General features: G+C 49.3%; 7 protein-coding genes across 7 annotated transcripts; 2 read left to right on the top strand and 5 right to left on the bottom strand.

The window, feature by feature from the left end:
* Positions 1–406: 406 nt before the first annotated feature.
* PSV08DRAFT_250659 (RNA dependent RNA polymerase-domain-containing protein) lies at positions 407–908 on the bottom strand (the record flags this gene model as incomplete). The annotated part of the gene is made up of 2 exons (XM_066092411.1): positions 407–432; positions 473–908. The coding sequence occupies 2 exons, from the start codon at positions 906–908 to the stop codon at positions 407–409; spliced, it is 462 nt and encodes a 153-aa protein (XP_065948337.1).
* Positions 909–910: 2 nt separating this feature from the next.
* Positions 911–2,303, bottom strand: PSV08DRAFT_373637 (RNA dependent RNA polymerase-domain-containing protein; the record flags this gene model as incomplete). Its single annotated transcript, XM_066093244.1, has 3 exons — positions 911–1,039; positions 1,485–1,785; positions 2,062–2,303. The coding sequence occupies 3 exons, from the start codon at positions 2,301–2,303 to the stop codon at positions 911–913; spliced, it is 672 nt and encodes a 223-aa protein (XP_065948336.1).
* Positions 2,304–8,201: 5,898 nt separating this feature from the next.
* Positions 8,202–8,402, bottom strand: PSV08DRAFT_150627 (uncharacterized protein; the record flags this gene model as incomplete). Its single annotated transcript, XM_066091829.1, has 1 exon — positions 8,202–8,402. A coding segment is annotated over one exon (201 nt), but the record flags the coding sequence as incomplete, so codon positions are not given.
* PSV08DRAFT_186678 (uncharacterized protein) lies at positions 8,403–8,876 on the top strand (the record flags this gene model as incomplete). The annotated part of the gene is made up of 1 exon (XM_066091931.1): positions 8,403–8,876. The coding sequence occupies one exon, from the start codon at positions 8,403–8,405 to the stop codon at positions 8,874–8,876; it is 474 nt and encodes a 157-aa protein (XP_065948334.1).
* An 867-nt stretch (positions 8,877–9,743) lies between these two features.
* Positions 9,744–10,337, bottom strand: PSV08DRAFT_326228 (uncharacterized protein; the record flags this gene model as incomplete). Its single annotated transcript, XM_066092705.1, has 1 exon — positions 9,744–10,337. The coding sequence occupies exon 1, from the start codon at positions 10,155–10,157 to the stop codon at positions 9,744–9,746; it is 414 nt and encodes a 137-aa protein (XP_065948333.1). The 5' UTR covers positions 10,158–10,337.
* Positions 10,338–11,812: 1,475 nt separating this feature from the next.
* On the bottom strand, positions 11,813–13,189 carry PSV08DRAFT_250655 (uncharacterized protein; the record flags this gene model as incomplete). Its single annotated transcript, XM_014221409.2, has 1 exon — positions 11,813–13,189. One exon carries the CDS (start codon positions 13,187–13,189, stop codon positions 11,813–11,815), a length of 1,377 nt encoding a protein of 458 aa, XP_014076884.2.
* Positions 13,190–15,537: 2,348 nt separating this feature from the next.
* Positions 15,538–18,576, top strand: PSV08DRAFT_186993 (uncharacterized protein; the record flags this gene model as incomplete). Its single annotated transcript, XM_066091952.1, is given in 2 exon segments — positions 15,538–16,992; positions 17,011–18,576. 2 exon segments carry the CDS (start codon positions 15,538–15,540, stop codon positions 18,574–18,576), a joined length of 3,021 nt encoding a protein of 1,006 aa, XP_065948332.1.
* Positions 18,577–19,305: the final 729 nt, after the last annotated feature.

Below are 19,305 nucleotides of genomic sequence, written 5' to 3'. Positions count from 1 at the left end.
GACCAAGACAACAAAGATGACAGATGAGATGAAGATTTTCAACCATTGACCACGGCGAAGACCATAGCTTACCAATCATGGGAACTCCTACATCCCATCACGGAGGGATGCACGTTATGCGCTTCACGTATAGAAAGGATATGGATGTCGTTGTGCTTTCTGATGAGGACCTCGATGCAATGCTGGATATTGTCACAACAGGGGATAGGGCCAAGGTTTTATCAGCCATCAAGAAAATTGGCAATGTAAAGATTGGGGCACTATAGATCCCGCATCACGGTTTTAAATTACGGTTACACTAGTTAGTTAATTACCCAACTAGTTAAATAGTTAACTAACAAGTTGCATAAGACTTTGTGAAAGCAGCGCCATACACGATGATTTCTTCTAGCACATTCAACCCTTTTCACGTTCCAAGACCCACGATGTGCGCTAGAGTAACAAATAATTCCATGGCAATTTGTTACAATACCGTGTTTGGCCATCAGTGGTCGGAGTGCTTCGTCGTATGAGAGCTTGAGACTCGCCGCCTTGTCCAATAGCTCTTGATCGAGGTCGAACGCCTCCAGGATGCGCTTATCAAACTGATTCTCCCACTGGGGCTCGAAGTCGATCAATTTTACCTCATCGTAGAGAAGGCCGAGAATTTTCTTGGACTTATAAATCTGATGCTGAGATAGATACTTCTTCTCCATGAAATGCGGCCATTTCTTGGGCCTGAGTTCGCGCTTCATCTCAGCTGGTATGCCGCTCTTGGGGAAGTCCACTGCTCTCGAATGCAGCTCGGCCAGTTCGAGACAGATTGGATCACCAACGCCGTTTTCATTGAAATCAGCTTGCGCAAGATGCGCATGAGCAATTGGGCCGAGAGCATCGTTTTTAATGTAGTTGACGAAGAACCTACCCATGTCTAATGCAGGAATCGGGCCGTCAATCTATAATGCTTTTTCTGGCGTAAAATCCATAGGCGGCTCGTTGATGCGTTCTGGTACCAGATCTGTGCCCCATAGAACCATGTAATCATCTCCATCAAGATCACCTCCAGAGCACATGTTTGCAAGGCCGCGATCCCCAGTCTAAGGGAATACCACGACATTTTTGAGATGATGAGGTTCTTCGACATTCACTGCGCGGACCACTCGAACATCTCCCGGACCAGATCACCTTGACCATGGCTGCGATGGTTTTGGATGATTTCATGGGATCTCGTGAGCCTTTCATCATGTCTTTGCTCGCACTTTGGAGAGCTTGCACTATCAAGAACTTGAAGGAGAAGGCACGCATTGCTATTGATAATGGCGCTTTCTTGCTCGGCTGTGTTGACGAGACTAAGAAGCTCAAAGAGCATTTTAACGACCCTCGATCCAGACGTGATGCTACTAGGGATGGAAAGTTAGCGACCTTGCCAGAAATCTTCTTACAGGTCAGCAATCCCAACAGTAAAGGTCATTATATCATCATCGAAGGCATATGCATAGTAGCACGAAACCCGTCTTTGCATTAATGTCGATGTTCTTTCTGAGTTTCTGTAAGGCGGTCGTCTCATCAGCCATTGCTCTCGAATATTCGTTCATCATATCTTCTTGTTTTCGAAGGAAAACCGCATCTTGGACGCCGAGATATGACAGAACGAGAATGATCTGCCGGTTGAAATATGGTGTCGCAAAGGAAGATGATCGGATGATCTCAAGGCCGGTATAAGGAGCCCGAAACTTGTATTGGTTCGGTCGAATTTTAACTTGGTTACGTTTCAGTTTCGGGTCGAGTGCAAGTACCCCTGTCAGACTGTTCGTGATATTTGATCAAGGGCTGATTTGGATCACTGTGATAAAAGACTGTAATAACTGGTTGATTGAAACTCGTAGTATTGATTGATCTGATGTCCTGCGATAGGCGACGCGTGGGCGCGTCTAGCTACTTGTCTCATGTTGGTATACCCCTGATTAGGGGTCGGCCTTAGCGCTGATTGCTAATTGGCTAGGATCACAGAATCCAGGTGCTCGCGGACACCCGAATTCTGCCACTTATCTGACAACTCCTTTGCTTCCTCCAAGTCGAAACTGGAAGAGGGAAGGTGGATCAGTAAATGCGTTGACCAGGCCAAGTTCCTGAGCTGCCATTTGGGCCAGAAATGGAGAGAGCTTTCCAACTCCATCTGTGAAGATGAAATTGTTATGCTTCTTATCTGGAGTTGTGGTAAGCTCCACAGTAACCCCCATCGCGCGTGTTGTAGAGAAACATTGACCCAGACGCGCTGCAAACTTGGACACGGTCTTGATATGATCGAATTCCCCAAGAGACATACGGATATCGTTTGCCGACTTTGACAATGTAGGCGCGTAAAAGTAGGCGCCATTCTCACGGAACTGTGAATTTCCAAATGCTAGAAACTCATTTTTCAGGGTTCAACAGGGTCTCGCAGAGGTCCACCCGAATCCTTTTATGACGTACTTTGACTGTAAAGTCAATTTTTTTGATACCCGATTCTGGCAGGTTGGGGTGTGGCCTGCCATTCTTTTCTGAGATTATTGATCCGATACGCTATATAGCAGACGGGGAGAAAAAAGTCAAGCGATAGTATCGTCCGGCAACGACGATACCATTCTTCATGGCGCGAAAAACGCTGTCAAATACTGCTTCAGCCCTACCGTTTGGCTGGTTTCGCAGCTGACCCTCGTTCTTCTCGTCCGTGAATCTTACTCGAATAAACCGATTAGCATCCGCTTCGTATTTGCGAATGATGCGGTTGGATGTCTCCATCACCGGAGTTGCCACATGCATCATGGTTGGAGTGATGGTAACCAATCGCCGCAGAAGACAGTAGCTTGGCATCTTTCTTTTTATACCTTTGATCGGGATATCGAAAATCTCCATAGAATCATAGTAGATTTTCTGCCTGTCAGCAACCTTCTCCAATATGTGCACGGCTTGTTGGCTCTCTAGCGCCTCTAACTTCTTCAAGAACGCAATCGTGATATTGTGTTCTTTGATATACCCGTTTGAAAGGCAGACTTCAAGCTGGTAGCGTACCGGAAAACTCAGATGAGCCTGTCTTGCGAAGATATTGGTGAAATCCATCCCCTGGTTACTTGGTGTGACATCGAGATGTGGGTGCGTACCGTAGATTTCCTCTGACAGAAGACTCCACAGCGGCGAAGGGATTTTCCGCTTGGTAGGATAGTCAATGAGATCTTTGATGTCCACCCCATGGTCCGCAGGCCACTAAATGATGAATTATCGAATATAAGGCGATAGTTGGTCCATCGACCTGGTTGGGTTAGCAGGGGCTTTTCAAGATCAATTTGGATGTTTACGTACCAATGTCGATGATAGCAGTGTCTCTATAATTCATTACGGGAGTAGGCCGGAGAACTGCTCGAATGGCTCCATCAACGATGTCAGTAACTCGGTACCAAGTATCCCAATCACTCCAGATCTTATTTGTCCTAGAGAAGCTTGGTTGCTTTCGCCCATCGCCTAGGTCTTCACCTTCGATTTTCTGCATGTAGAAACATGGCGTGGAGTCGAATGGAATGACAAGAGACGGCTGGCCAGTGTTGTCTTTGGTTTTGTAAATGTATGAGATCAGAGAAATGGGTAAAGGGAAGCGAAACTTTCGCATCTGGTCGTCCACTGGAATTCGAAGTGAAAACAGAACATCAAGTTGTTTACGCTTCACGTTGAGCATCACGTGAACGCCATTCTTTGCAGGTGGCTCGACGGTGTGCATAGCAATCATGGCCTTCTCCGCCACTCTGACACCAAACTCGACCTGCTTCGCAGAAAGTATGGTGAGCTCGTAATACTTCTTCGCGGGATTGATAGAACTTGGGATAGTAGCAGCAAGAGGTGGGCGTACTTCACACCGCACATGTGCAGCACCAACTCGCAGCCTTTCACAAGGGATAGGTTTGTGGGGAGGGGGCCTGAAATACGTTAGGTGTGTTCATTCAACTTTGGCTGGTGGCTTACCTGAACACTACATATGCGTTGTAGCTACCACTACGCGATGTCTCCATCTCGATCCTGAAGACGTTGCAGTACAGAGAAGAGGCGAGAGCGGCAGCCGAAGAGGCAACACAAGTGGGCAAGGCTACTCTGGAAATGGCAAGAGAGATCAAGAACAAAGCACCACAGCAGCAGCAGTAGACGAATGGGCCAACATCGTACGCTGCGGCGGCAGCAAGAAGCCTTCCACTAGCAGGTACATACAATACACAGAGTCGTAGAGCACCTATCGTGCAAACACAACGTGAGGTCATCGTGAATATCAGAGATCCGCTCACTGTGCAGGCCCTGCGGGCAATGAACCCACGTAATCTTAAAGCCCACGTCGAGCGTGCAATTGAGCAGAGCGGCAATGAGAAAATTATAGGCGTGAAGATCGTTTCCTCTAACCAGCTCAAGAGCGGCGACCTCAGCGTCAAGGCAGCCACCAGCACCGAGGTCGAAGCACTGCGGCAGTTCGGAGACGACTGGGCCGCGCGCATCGGCCACGGCGCCAGCATACAGATCCCAACGTACGGCGTGCTCGCCCACGGCATACGCAGCAGCACAATGAACATGGACAGGTTCGAAGACAACAGAAGCCAGATCTTGCAGGACAACAGACCGTTCATCCGCAGGCTGAGATCCGCCACATAGGATGGCTAACTAGAGACGCTACCGCCAAGACTGCATCGACCATCACGATTGAGTTTACTCGACCAGAAGACGCCAACAAAATTATTGACGAGGGTCTTGTCTGGCAGGGTGAGGTGTTCCAATGCGAGCGATACGAGCGACAGTGCCGCGTGAAGCAGTGCTTTAAGTGTCAAAAATACGGCCACATAGGAACCCAGTGCAAGGCAGCAACAGCATGTGGCTTCTGTGCGCAGGAGCACGACACCCGAGACTGTCCAGCCAAGTCAGACCGGACTATATCCAGGAAGTGCACGCTGTGCCGCGGCGAGCACGAAGCGTGGAGCGGACAGTGCCCTACTAGGAAGGACGAGATGGCCAAAGCGAAGATGGCCTACGACACGCGGCCGCAGTATCACTTCGTACCGGAGATGAGGGGAAGAAAAGTACAGCCCGAAATGCCTACTACTATCCTTAGAAGCAGGTCTAGCCAAAACACAGCGCCGACACAGCCTACGCAGCCCACAAGGAGCCGGTCGCAGGCCCAACGAGGACAGAAGCGGACCAACACGGGAACTGCAATCGATACAACAGACCAGGAGAACGCGTTGCCGGCAGGGATGAGCAGTCAGCGACCACAGAGAACGATTATGCCGAGCCGCAGAGCATTAGAGGCGATCAGCGCCAACATGCGGCTGACCCAAAGCAACACCCAGCACATGGAGATCGACTGCGAGACAGAAGCATGAATCAGTACAACACACTAAGCATACTACAGTACAACGTACGCAAGTCGAGAGACATAGTAATGGCGACGCTGCTGCGAGACCCCCGGATACACGAGTACGACATTCTGGCCATCCAGGAACCATGGAGGAACCCGTACATGGCGACCACTCACCACCCAGCAAAGGACGTTTTCCACCTCTGCTATCCGGCGGCAGCAGACGAAGAAGGCCCAGCGAGGGTCCGTTTCTTCGTCAACAAGAGAATTGACCACAATAGATGGCGCTTCAAGGAACACTCGAGAGACGTCTGTTCTCTCGTCATTGAGCCTAGCAGACCAACAAGAGCAGCAGAGTGTAGCGATTCACAACATCTGCAACGCAGTAGGAGGCGGAGGTCCTATAGGCTTTACGCTTGTACATGTCCGCGCAGTCCTCGAGAAGCACAGCAGCAATGAGCAGATCCTGCTAGGCGATTTCAATCTGCATCACCCTTTGTGGGGAGGACAGAACGTTAGACACATTGACCCACAGGCAGAAGACTTGATAGCAGTCATAGAAGACTTTGATCTTAGCAATATGCTAGCGGCCGGGACAATCACATACGAAGAAGCGGCACGGCAGACCACCATCGATCTATGCCTCGTCACTGTCGGCCTCGTCGACAGGATGATCAGAAGTGAGGTAGACCGCGACCTCGACCACGACTCTGACCACTTGCCTATAAGCACAGTGCTCGATATGGCGGTGCAATCTATGCAAGAGACGACAAAGAGGAACTAGAAGCGCATGACCGAGAAGACGTACCTAGAAGACCTAAAAGCGACTCTGCCGCCACTACGCAAGCCAACGACTAAGCTAGCACTCGACAACTACGTCCGCGACGTGACTACTGCCATCAAGACAGCAGCAGAGAAGGCGACTCCGCAGGTATGCATCTCAGCTCGGGCAAGAGAAGGATGGACGGCGGAATGCAAGACAGTACTAGCGGAGGCGAAGAGGCTTAAAAGGCGGCACAGCCAACACGGCACAGAAGAGACGTGGCAAGCGTATCGAGAAGCGAGAAACCACAAAGCTAGAGTGATTCGCAAAGCAATGACTCAGATGCATAGAGACCGAGTAGAAGAAGCAGCGCAGTCACCAGAGAAGCTGTGGAAGCTCGCAACCTGGGCCAAGACAAGAGGCAGTGTGGCCCCTAGGGTCACGCCTGCCATACGACACCCAACGACAGAACACGAAGTCACAGAGCCAGCTGATAAAGCAACTCTGTTCCGAGATGTCTTCTTCCCCGCCCCGCGAGCAGCAGACCTGACAGACATACAGGACGCCGAGTACAGCGGCCAGATCGAGTTCCCCGCAGTAACGGAAAAGGAAGTGAGAGACGCGATCCGTGCAGCAGCACCTTTCAAGGCCCCTGGGCCAGACAGTATAGCAAATCGAGCGCTACAGGTAGGAGAGAGGCTGATTACCGAGCACCTTACAAGAATAGTCAACTGCAGCCTGCGCCTAGGATACTGCCCTTCTCACTTTCGTGAGTCGACCACGGTCGTCCTGCGCAAGCCAGGCAAAGACAACTACACCGTACCCAAAGCATACCGGCCGATCGCGCTACTTAACACAGTCGGCAAAGTCATGGATGCTATTATTGCCCGGCGAATTAGCCACCTAGTTGAAACACAGCACGTGCTGCCCGACACGCATATGGGCGGCAGGAGGATGCGCTCCACTGAACACGCACTGCACGCCGTCACAAGCAGGATCTACCAGGCATGGAACAAAGGTGATGGCCAAGTAGGTAGTCTTCTGCTGCTTGATGTCTCGGGCGCCTTCGACAACGTTTCACACCCACGACTGCTTCACAACCTGCAGAAGCGAAGAGTGGATAAGAAGACAGTTAAGTGGATTGCAAGCTTTCTCAGCAACAGACACACCAAGATCGTAGTAGATGGCTTCACATCACAAGAGTACGCAATCAACACGGGCATACCGCAGGGCTCGCCGCTCTCGCCCACTCTCTATCTCTTCTACAATGCCGATCTTATAGACGAGTGCAACAGAGAAGCCAACACAACGTCCACAGGGTACATAGACGACATAGCTATCCTTGCATGGGGTAACACAGCAGCAGAGACATGCAGCACGCTAAGTCGCGTTCTCGAGAAAGCACAGCGATGGGCCATCACCCACGCCTCGGTCTTCGCACCAGACAAGTTCCAGCTAACTCACTTCACACGCTCGCGTACACGCATCAACAGAAACAGGACAGTGCAGACCAGCTGGGGCGAGGTGACGCCTAAGCCAACGTGCAAGTATCTAGGCCTAACTATGGACTCAAAGCTGCAGTGGAAAGAACATGTAGAAGAGATCAGACGCAAAGCGACAAAGACGGTCAACGCGCTTAGCTGCCTCGGAGGCTCGACCTGGGGCATCACGCTTACAGATATGCGAAGGCTGTACGAGGCCACAGCGCTGCCACAGGTGATGTATGCCTGCTCCATCTGGTCGAATGCCAGCGCCAAGGGCAAAACATATACGAAGAAGACACTCAACGTCCTGCAAAGCATACAGGCAAGAGCAGCAAGAGGTATATGCGGAGCATACAAAACCACGTCCAAAGTAGCACTCGACGTCGAAGCACATCTCCTACCAATCGAGCAGCAGATATGGAAGCACAACGCCGACGTTATCACTCGGCTTCTCTCGAGCAAGCACATGGCGTACATCTTAAACCTTTAGGTAAGCAGGTCACAACCTGGTAGCGCAAGCATACGCCGCATTAGACACGTCGACTCTTGGCAGAAGATATACGATGACATGAAGAGTCAGCGCAGACAGGATCTCGAGATACAGGAGCCAATTCCACCCTTCATCACCCCGCCCTGGCGACACGGCCCAAAGACCCACATAGACAAGAGCGCCGACAAAGCACGCAGTCGACACGACAGAGAGCATGAGAAGGGCCAGAGCCTTAGCATCTATACCGACGGCAGTGGCATAGAAGGCGAGATTGGTGCTGCAGCAGTATGCCCACTCACACATCAGACCCGCACAGTGCACATGGGGTCAGACACAACCTCGACAGTCTACGCCACCGAGCTACAAGGTATCAGCCTCGCACTACAAATAGCACAAGAGTACGCAGAGCGAGGGGGTGAGAGGCGGAAGGTAGCCATCTACACAGACAACCAGGCAGCCATTTGGTCAGTGGCTAAGGCTGAAGGTCGATCAGGAGCATACATTCTCGCAGACATTCCAGAACAGGTCAAGACGCTCCAAGACATCGACCGGCCAGTGACAATAAGGTGGATCCCAGCCCAAACCGGCATTCCAGGAAACGAAGTGGCTGATAGGGCCGCCAAAGAGGCCACAGGATGGAGAGAGGACGGGCGCAGACACCCGCCAGCAGAAGCGCCGCCCAGACTCTATCCAATCAAGTCGACCGTCAGGGGCTGGTGCAGGACTCAAACAGAGCGAGCGTGGGCAGCTAAGTGGCGAACAGAGGCATCCTCAAGTTCGTTAAGTACATATTAGACGTTAGGTCTAGAGTTTGCAACCATATCTTTTGCTGGCAGCGTCTCGTAAGTCACGGAATCTAAGAGCAACTATGGAGAATATCGATGGTTTATCGTAAGCACCAACAACTCCACACCACGTGTAGCGTCCGCCCGTCAGCAATCCTACTCGTTATGCCAAACCGAGCTATGGTCCCCTGTGAACAACTTCTCAATGGCGCCAAGACATATTGATCGCCGACCGTGTCACGTGACTGTGGCATGGTTGGAAGGATTGCGGGGCAGCGTTTTGAGTCGCATCCTATTGCTTACTGGCTGTAAGCGTAATCAGGAGTGCTAGCATTTCGGGGTCACCACACAGCAGTTGAACATTTCGTCTGACCAGCTTACGCTTATAGAGAGTAGTGATGAACTTTGTTGTTATCAGCGGTGGCTAACTATGTGCTTGCTTGGTATCTCAACTGCTGTGTGATGACCCTGAAATCCTAGCACTCCTGATTACGCTTACAGCCAGTAAGCAAGACTCTCATTCAACGCTCCTGGAATTCTGCTGAACCCTAACGCTAAGCCTGACAGAGTTTAGTTTTGGAATGGGGGGAGGGGAGGGGGGGGGGGGGCATTCCAGAACGTAATTAGGGCGCCTACAAGCGCCCGCAATGGTGCTACAATCCTCTGCTACCTCGACGATTTTTATACTATTGTCTACGTGCCGCCTGCGACTGCGCTCCAATGCGCGCATGTCTCCTTTACGTGCGATATTTAGGCACTTGCTATATGGCCGAAAGCACGCAAGCTGGACATTACTAGCTCGACAACATACTATACAAAGAGCGTCTTGAGTTATACTTTACGCAATAAGATGTACCTTCTTCAGGCACGAGGGTGACTATGTATGCGGCTGGAGCGAATCAATCACTTCCCCTCGAAGTACGCGTGCGACTACTGCGCTGTGATACGCTTCAAACTCGCTTTCTTTGCTTTGCCATACATTATCCTTCACATCGAACAGCATGCGCCTACAAACACCTGGCGCCCAGTCTTGTATAGTGTCGCAGAGGGTCGAGAGACTGAGGAACTCTAGGCAAAGGCATTGCCCAATTTCTGTAAGAGTCGGCTCCCATGTATTCCGATAGTCTCCCAGTCGTACAAGAGACGTGCGTACAAGTGTGAGACAGCGAAGCGTATCCTTGTGCGCAAGCAGAAAACCCATCAATGTCTTCCGATCGGTCGCTATCTCTAGTTCAACGCTGCAGATCTGATTCCAACGCGAGTGAAGACTAAGATGTGAAAGTAGCATCATGGAGCCTCACACCTGTTCTCTCTCTTGGCTCCCATACGTTGGACGAAGATAGCCATCAACAAGTCTTCCGAATGCTAGGCTTAATTTTTGGAGTTTGGTAGCACTAATGAGAGAGTAAAGGACGAGCTTCGCTGCGGTCTCCATGCAGCCTATCATTTCGTCATTATCAGACACACTGCAATCGAGACAAGTCAGATCAGAACACGCGCACGCCATCGCTTGCAGCCGCCTATAGAGCAGCTTGATCTCGTCAGATTCTACAAGGCCAGTACGGGCGTCTGCGTCTGCTTCTGGCGAAGTCGCATGAATGGATCGACAGAGACGTGTTATCTTATGACTGCCGCTGAGCCTTAGAAGTTTCAAGCGCGCTGGTGTTGCGAAGGCTGGGCCGCCAATATATATGCTCATCTTCTGTACGTACTAGGATCAAAACGCGCGTCGCGTCTGCGTGTCGAGGCACGTCCCTACTACTACGTATTACTCACAGAGCGTCACTACCCCGCCACACCACAATAGGACTTCTGTGCACGATGACGGCTCCGACGACATTGCGGCAAGTTATATATAATGGCTCTCGCGCTCAATGTAGGCGGAGGACCAAGACAGCGGCATCGCTTTTTATTCAGAGGATGATACGTACTCTGCATCGCGTATTGGGATGCCATTTCATTTAGCGGCTCAAACGCGCTTTTCCCTTCATTTCAGCGTACGGTGACAAACGTGTAGCGTATAAACAAGTAGAGCAGCGTGTTAGAGAGGGAAAGAAGAATGTAAACATCTACGAGATCGATGTATATGCTAGTAACAGGTGTGTGGAGTATCACAGTCAGATATCTAGCCGAAACGCTGGGACTGGATATCCCTGCACGTGCGCTGCACCACTCGAAGCACGAGTGCGTTTTCCTCGGCCATATTCCAGACACTGCATTTAGTGTCTACTACGAATTTAGGGTGTCCAGGTCGATGCATAACTAGTTAGTCCTGGAGTGGCGTGTCATCCATGTGATCTGACTCCATTGGCTCACTCCGTTGCTGCTCGTAGAGCTTTAGGTACGTCCCAAGTCCTACTTCACTCTCCCGCAGATACACACCTGTCTGAGCAATAGCAAGCGGTAAGCCATTTAGCAGACCTATCAGCCACTCACTCTCGACAGTGTCTACAGCTGTAACTACTTAGCTAAGTTGAGTTGCAGCTATACATCAGTCGTAGGGTAGCTTTTCCCTGCTCTCTAGAGATCTTGTCCGGCTGCTGCGACTCACACAGCTGCGTCTTGCCCATCCCATCAAGGCCACGTGGCATGTGTATCTTGTAGCGCCGGCCCTATCCTGGTCACGACAAGAGCCATCTCTACTGGCCTGTCCACAAACTGGCGTGCTCTTGGCACGCCCTCGAGACTAAAATAGTTTGGTGTTCTCTGAGGTTTAACTACACATGCTTTACTTATAGGGCTTAGATAGTAAAGATAATAAACAGACTAATACTCTCGGCTAGCGATGCCACCTGTGCATGCCTGCATCTACTTGTACATCCAGACTTGTACCCAGTGCACTAATTATCTAGTCTATAGCTGGTAGCCCACCTCTCTATATTGATAATCGTAGCCAAACACCCTCTACGCCCATTCACTATTAGCCATCAAGCTCTTCTACAGAATTTACTCATCTGCTTGTCCAAGAATCGCCTTAGTTTCATGCCCCATGTGAAACTCGTCGACAGCGTCCAAATCGCCAGTACGACGCTGATAAACCCCAATATAGACACCCTTTCTTCTGCAAGCGTCAATCACGTCAACCAAAACGCTGTCAAAGTCTCGAAGGTCCTGGTCAAAAAGTGCGTTTGATTCGAACGTAAGTCGTAGTTCCTGCACGCTTGCAAGCTTAATGCCCACAGGCTGGCTCATCACATATGCCGCAGCCATAGCGTTCAGCATAGGCACGGCCAGGCCTGTTATCTCCAAGCGCTGCACACTTTCAGGCCATGCAGGATGTCCAGACGCAAGAATGTAGGCTAGATCTTGGTAGCTGTCGGGCAGATGGCGTACGTGGATGCGAGCCGAGGTGACACTCGCCAGCAAGTAGAAAAGTGGTTTGGGCTTGTTGCTGGGATCTTCGTCGGCGTTGTCCATGAAATCCAGCACGAGCGTCTGCAGGGATGGGCAGCGGTTGTGGATCAATGACACTAGATCTGGATAACTCAAATCATCGTCCCAGCTCCCTTCGAAGATGCAGAGCTCTTTGAGAAAGGGGAAGTTGGTGAGTGCCAACAATCCACGGACCTTGTCCCCAGCAGCATAGACATGGCGGAACGTGAGCGATCGGAGCGTACCTAGTTCAGTACACTTGAGCGGATGGATACATAGGCCTACGCCCGCTGTCGCATAGTGCAATGCAAAATGATGAAGATTTGGTAAAAGCGGCACGCCATTGTCCATATAAGAAGGTGTGAAGGAGAAGCGCCGTATCTTAGGAAAGGTTTCCACATCCATTGCATAGTCGTAAGCAACCTTGCTACATACCAATTCGGCAAAGGTAGGTTGGCTACCCAAGGCTGCTGTCTGTAGAGAGACTTGCTGCAAGTTTGTCCCGTTGACTAGGATGGATGCCAACATGGCATTTATGACTGACTTTAAAAAGCCACAGTGCCATAATTTGCGATTTTTTTCACACTGAACTAGAATATCTCGTCTTCTCTTATCCATAGGAGGATATGGGAACAGTTTTGCGATCCATTGGAGAATTAACTCTTCATCAAGAAGTGGTGGGGTACTTTCGGAGGGGAGCCTGAGCCGAAAAGTGTTAATGGTCAATGTTCGAGCGTACTTGGAAATGTAATCTTTGCTGAAACTAAGTGCACAAAGCTGAAAGATTTGCTGGGGATCTTGGTAGGATATGTCGATGTGTCGATATAGGTTGTATCCCCTGTGGTTGTGACTGTGCTGGCTCGTTTGCAGAAAAGCCCCTACGTGCTCTTGGGGCATGTGCTCTAAAATTGTTTGAAGTATTTCCACTGGTAAGTTACCGGTATAGTCCATGGCGCAAATGGTCGAGGTGCAGCTAGACACTGTATCTAGGAACGGGTAGGCATAGAGGATGCGACTTCGCTATATTGGGTAGACTGAGACTGCAACAGATTGGCGGTGCTATTTGCCATGGCCCAATTACTTTCTGAGATGATTTTACAAATCACAATCTCGACTGTGCGCGGAGTGATGAGAAAGCGATGAATTGCGAGCTATTACATAACGATTATCGTTATGTTGAACGATTGGAACTTGGTAATAGTTATGGAGTATATGACGAACTATCCAAGGCGAGGTATTACAGTCTATGGCCATGGCAGCCGTTGCCCAAAGGAAAGAAACCGGATCATTTTGGCACGCTATCGTACATTCATTCTGAGGTAGCTCGGAACAAAGTTTGTTACTCTTCTAGCAGACTTCTACTAAGCGAGAAGCTTCACAAAAAAGGTACAGCGGAGAGCTTTTTAAGAGCGGTCCTCAAGCGATAAGCTTAGACTTAATGAGATATTCTACCAATAAAAAATGCGCATGACGGTTCTCATTTTATCGGAACGCGGATCTAACCTAATGGTTTCACTGGTGCACTTATGTACAAGCCATCATTCGGCCTAGAAGACATGTTGATTTTCTGGCACAAGATCTATTGCATGAATCTGCCCCAACCCCATGTGAGGAGTAATGGTGGGGTAACGAAGCACATTTTTTATTACAAACTAAGTTTAGGGTTCGAGTGTCATTACGTGAGAATTTGTTACTTAGGTCATAATCTATCACGAGGCTCCAGCGTAAAGTCTGACGAGTGAGATAATTGCTAACATCCACCGACTTCCGTTATACAAACAGATCAGGTGGCAATAGTAAGTTTGGTGAGATAAAACGATAGAACGTTGCTCAGGCTATTCACCTGCCTTTGGCTTAAACTAGCCCGTGATCAAGAGTTTAGTATGTATGTGTGTTATGTGTACCTGTGGGACACAGGATATTCGATACACCTAAGCTAATGGGAACTCCATATGTAAGAGGAACAATGAGAACTAGGGGCTTCCAATAGGTATCCAGATATCTGTTGAGAAAAAGAGTGTGGTGAGACTGCTCGTTTGGATCTGGAGATCCCAGCTAGTACTACGTATGTACTGGATGCGCTACTAACCTTGTGGCAATCACCACAACCAAGGCACCCAACCAATATTTGATGACTGCAACCCCTAAAAATGCCAATATAGTTACTCCCTACATACCATGATCATAACTTGGTGTGCGTCACGACTGTGCGGTCTAATTAGAAAATACATTTATCAGTTTTTACTTGCTAATAGTCGTCGGTGACACGACATCGCTACACTGATACCTACCAGGAATACAAGCAGCGGACCTCCTCAGCTAGTCTTGCATTCTGTAGCCGGATGCGAAAGCAAGTGCTTGGGGCATGACTAGGTGATTGGGATTAGGAGCCCACTAGTGTTCAGGCGCAAGGTATGTACGTACAAATGCCTGTACATCCGTTACGCATATCCCATCAGTAACAGTGACTATGACCGGTGAGATGCGATCATTCAAATTTTCGTACGGCGCTTTCCAGTCCGGTTAATTGTGCGCGATCACACCATTCAGGTTGGCAATCACAACCCGAATTTTGTGATGGACCACAACAAACAACAACAACAAACAACAACAACAACAACAACAAGCATTTACAGTACACTAGCAGTCTACATAGCAAACAAAACCCTCGACGCATTTGGAGAAAACTCGAAGGACAGCTATTTTCAGAAAGGGGTCGGTGAACAGCTGCTAGCCCAGTTATCGGCTATCTGTGCACATATTAGCAGTAGTGACGGTGAGTTGACAGATTGGCTGGCTTTGACACTGCAATGCAAGCACGAGGAAATGGTCCTATCTTATACTTCATAGGTGTAACTTGCATAGTAAGAGTGGGAAGCAAAGGGGTGGCTAGCTTCTCATGCAAGCGAGAGTCACTTCGACCCTTTATTTCAAAGATCGGTTCTAGCTCCGACATTGTACGGTCTGCATCTTTTTTCAAGCTATCAAAAAAGTTCATCGTCTCTTACTGATCACACTTTGGGTAGATCATGAATATTACATTGCGTCACGGAAATCAAAGTCGAAAACAAAGCCAGAGACAAGAGAAGAAAGCCATACATCATGTTGCTAGAGATTGCTCTCAGCCTGGATTTTCTGAAATCTCGACAGGGCACCGGGAGTTCCCGAATAGTCCAGGCAGCATAACTTGGCCTACCTCAGGTCTTGGACCTAAGTTTGAAACCCCTCAAATGATCCAGGGACAGCATAGTGATTCATTGCCTCCCAAAAACACTAACGCAATCCCCATGCAGAACCTTATGCAGGAATATCAACGGAGCAATCCTGAAAAATATTTGGAAGCCGTCTTACAGGATATAGATAGTTGGGTGGCGAACCTAGTACAGCAAGACCCCAAGCAGCAGAAGTGGCTGGTCGATCGGTTGCTTAACGAGGCTTCTTTAAGATACGGAGAAGTCTTGGACCTCATCGACCGACTAGGGGACACGTTCATCCAACTTCCAGTCCTTATGGATCAGTACGGTGGTGTGGCGAGCTTCTGCGAACAGCATAGCGTCGTCGTAGCTGTCAAGGATTCGAAGGCTAAGAGGCGTGCTGAGCAGTCATCTGCAATCAAGAACGTGAAGAAATTTCAGCCCGGGTTAGTAGAGAACTACATTGAGCAGTTCGTACCGAGAATGCTTGACACACACCAAGCCATCTCCGATGTGGCTTTTGTTCTACGACGCATCAACCTTCAAGAAGCCTCCTATCTGTTGAATATGGCCGCCATACGCCGTATCGAAACACCAAACCGAACTAAAGACCGTTGGATTAATGGGGCTGACTGGGCTGAGGTAAAGAGCCTCATCAAGGAAATCTGCAGCTTTGCATGCAACAACACATGGGGGGAGAGCGAAATTGCTCTCAGCACATGCAAAGTGCTAAGGACTGAGGCTGAGAAGGCTGGCTTGAAGAAAGCGGATGTGGGATACAGCGCTCAAAAAGCTGTCCCTTGTACGCATCTTAAGTATGGTGAAATGCCCAACCCAGCAGCGGCTTATTGGACGAAGGTAGTAATTTTGTTCCGGAATAGCACTAATCCGAACACTGGTGTGCTCTATTCGGACGAGTCAGTGAAGGCGAGCCGTCTGGAGGGATTGGGCGTGATGCGACACAGCGTGTATCGTATTCTCGCTCCGTATACTAGAGCTATTGAGAATGAGCCTATGGAAGAGAACGAGACTGCTGAGACTGCTCGATATTATCGACGACAGCCATGGCAGAGTAAGGAAGAAGAGAGTGACAAACTGGTTTCCAGTGACATAACAGACCTCATGGAGAAAAAGATCATGCACAGCCGATTTGCTTCAGTGTCGCCAAACACCCTTTCTGTTGATGTATTTCCGCCCAGTGAGAATGGAAACAACGCCTATGACGAAGGATGCAACATACGTACGAACTCGAACTTGCAGCCGATTCCTGGCGACGACTGCAAATTTGATAGTCAGCATGCGCAAGTGTTGGCACAAGCCAATCAAATTTTCGTTGCGAAGGATATCCCAACAAAAGAAAAACAAGACAGTCCGGCTGATTCCTGGTACTACGAAGTCGATATGAGAAGGGCTGGTACACAAACGCCTTCTACTCAACAGGGGCTCTGTTTCCGTCATACTCAGGCAGTGGCTCGTAATGTAGATGTTGCAAACGGCACGGAGGACCACATCGCGCTCAATCATACTCTATCGGTGCTATTTCCACGGAAAAATCAGTGCGTACAGTTTTGATCACAGCCTATTACGAGAAGTTCTTCTCTAAGTAGATATAGGAGGGATGCCATACTGAATTACCGGTACCAACCCAACACGACTTCCGGGATCTTCAAAGAGCTTGATTGGGATTCGATTGGCAGGAAAACAGGACTCACTTATATTGTTCAACAATACGAAAAGACCGGGAGCGTCGTCTTGAATTGCTTCGAATGGATGTTTGACGACCCTGAGTTAGAGAGGATTATTGACACGCTCTTCCGCATGTATAAATACCACCAGCGTCGGGTTGATGGTCGCGAAAACCTCGGCTGGGTGCGCTTCATGTGTCATTCGTTGATTCAACAGGCAATCCGAGTGGACTTAGGGTATTGGATGATGTACGCGATGCTCCGTGGAGAACACACTCTGCTCTCATATCCGTATTACACTATGTACGCGCAAATAGGAGCTGATACAGCCTTTCGCCATATTGATCAAGCGGTCATTAATGAAGGCGCCGACGCGAAGCTCATGCACGGCAGCATTTCCTTAGACGACGAGGATGAGAACAATTGCACAGAACTACTTATGGGCTTCCATCGGCATCTTCCGGAATATCGGCAATGGCGCGAGACCACTGGCCGCGCTCGCGCTATAAATGTGATTCAAGGATGGAAAGACGAGAATGATTGGCCTCAGGTCATTCAAGACAAGCTTCCTGACATAAAATGGATTCGTCAACCTTGCAAGCGAGGACAAGTGCGAATCTCTCACCCTCTGCTGCCATACGGTTCGACCGGCCCGATGACGGTAAATCGGCGGATAATTCCCTGTTGGTACGTCGTTGTACGTAACGGCACGATGGAGAACCCGAATTTGGGAACATATGAAGAAATCTGTAAGGCTCACCGGGAGCTCTTAGCTGCTCCGCGATCACCATCGGGGTATCCAAATAAGTATGGCGGAACTGATCAGCCTTTCCCTGCGGACGTCCGAATAGATCTACAATCATACATCCAGAGGGCACTTGTTGGCCAGGTGCATTGGGGAGACCCTATGGTTCGCCGCGAAATGCATATCGAGTTTGGAAATGGTGATGAAGAAAGCATAAACAAATTTATTGCGAGGCAGCGGGTCCACGTGGCGAATGAGATAAAGCGGCTCTTCCCCATAGTTGAGATGCTTGAGAGGGATGCCTTCCGGGCAGTACTCGAGGAAGGCATCCCAGACCGATCATTTTTCAGCAACCAGGGTATCCATCCTCCACATGGAGATTCTGGATGGAGCACTTGTGACAAAGAGAGCGTACAAGAGGAAGCGTTACGCATGATGCAACAAGATTTCGACACGAAGCCAGATGAGAGGCAGCGCGCCGTCAAATCAAGAACGCTCGTTAGAGATCTTTCGAGCTCACATGTACTCACTCAAAGTTTGATGTCTCCCGCCTCCTCTTATTCGTCTCAACAAAAAGTTGAACCGTCTTGCGCTCAGTCTCAGAAGTGCTCTCACGACGGCTTCCACTCGACTAAATGTCCTTCTAATATAGCAGAAGTGCATCAAGAAAAGATTGGGCTGCGGAGGAGTGAGCGCATCCGCCATTTGAAATAGTCTTATAAACAGGGCACTGTTAGTGTGCTTCTTGAAATGGGCCGGTATAGTTGGAAGGGGTCGCACACATAGCATATATTCTGAGCGAGGCAGAGCACACTCGAGATACGTATAACAGTCCACAGTTTGGGTATATTTAAATGAGTAGTAGGATACTACTTATTGATAAGTGCTGTTGTTACACAACGACATGATTTATGATGGACTCTAAAAACTCTACACTTGTCAGCCGCAGCCATGCTAGAATTTTAGAGATATGCTTATTCGGCTGCGTAACATCGGGTGACGTGACAAACATTCACATCTCCATCGGATCGAATGATTGGGTAGCTGAAGGGCCCAGACCTTGTGTGCTTTACCAGAAGCGTGTAAATATTGTTCTGTGAGACGTTGTTTTGCTAATCTATCGTACAATCAATTCCATTTGCACAAAGGTTATTAGTTAGGGTGATGTACATAGACGATGCGCTTTGTATGTTGAAGGTCCTGCCATTGTTGATAAATATACCCCGAGAATCTTCAATCAATAGCTCTCCTGAAACGGCAAGCTGGTATAGCTTCTTTGGGGTTCAAATAGTTAGACACCTCTTTAGCGCATTGGCGCAGTGCCGAGCAGCAGTTGATGGCGAGTTTTGAAGCACAGGCTTTGGCACTGTTGTGAGCGCCAGGTATGTATCCTCAACTCCGCATCACCTGGAATGTCTCTTGTTCCCGGAGCACCAGCAAATA

This window comes from Bipolaris maydis (genome assembly GCF_028858645.1).
Source record: "Bipolaris maydis strain C4 unplaced genomic scaffold PSV08scaffold_13, whole genome shotgun sequence".
Classification (NCBI taxonomy): Eukaryota; Fungi; Ascomycota; class Dothideomycetes; order Pleosporales; family Pleosporaceae; genus Bipolaris; species Bipolaris maydis.
The sequence above is the reverse complement of the archived record's forward strand: the minus strand, read 5'-3'. Positions and strand labels throughout refer to the sequence as shown.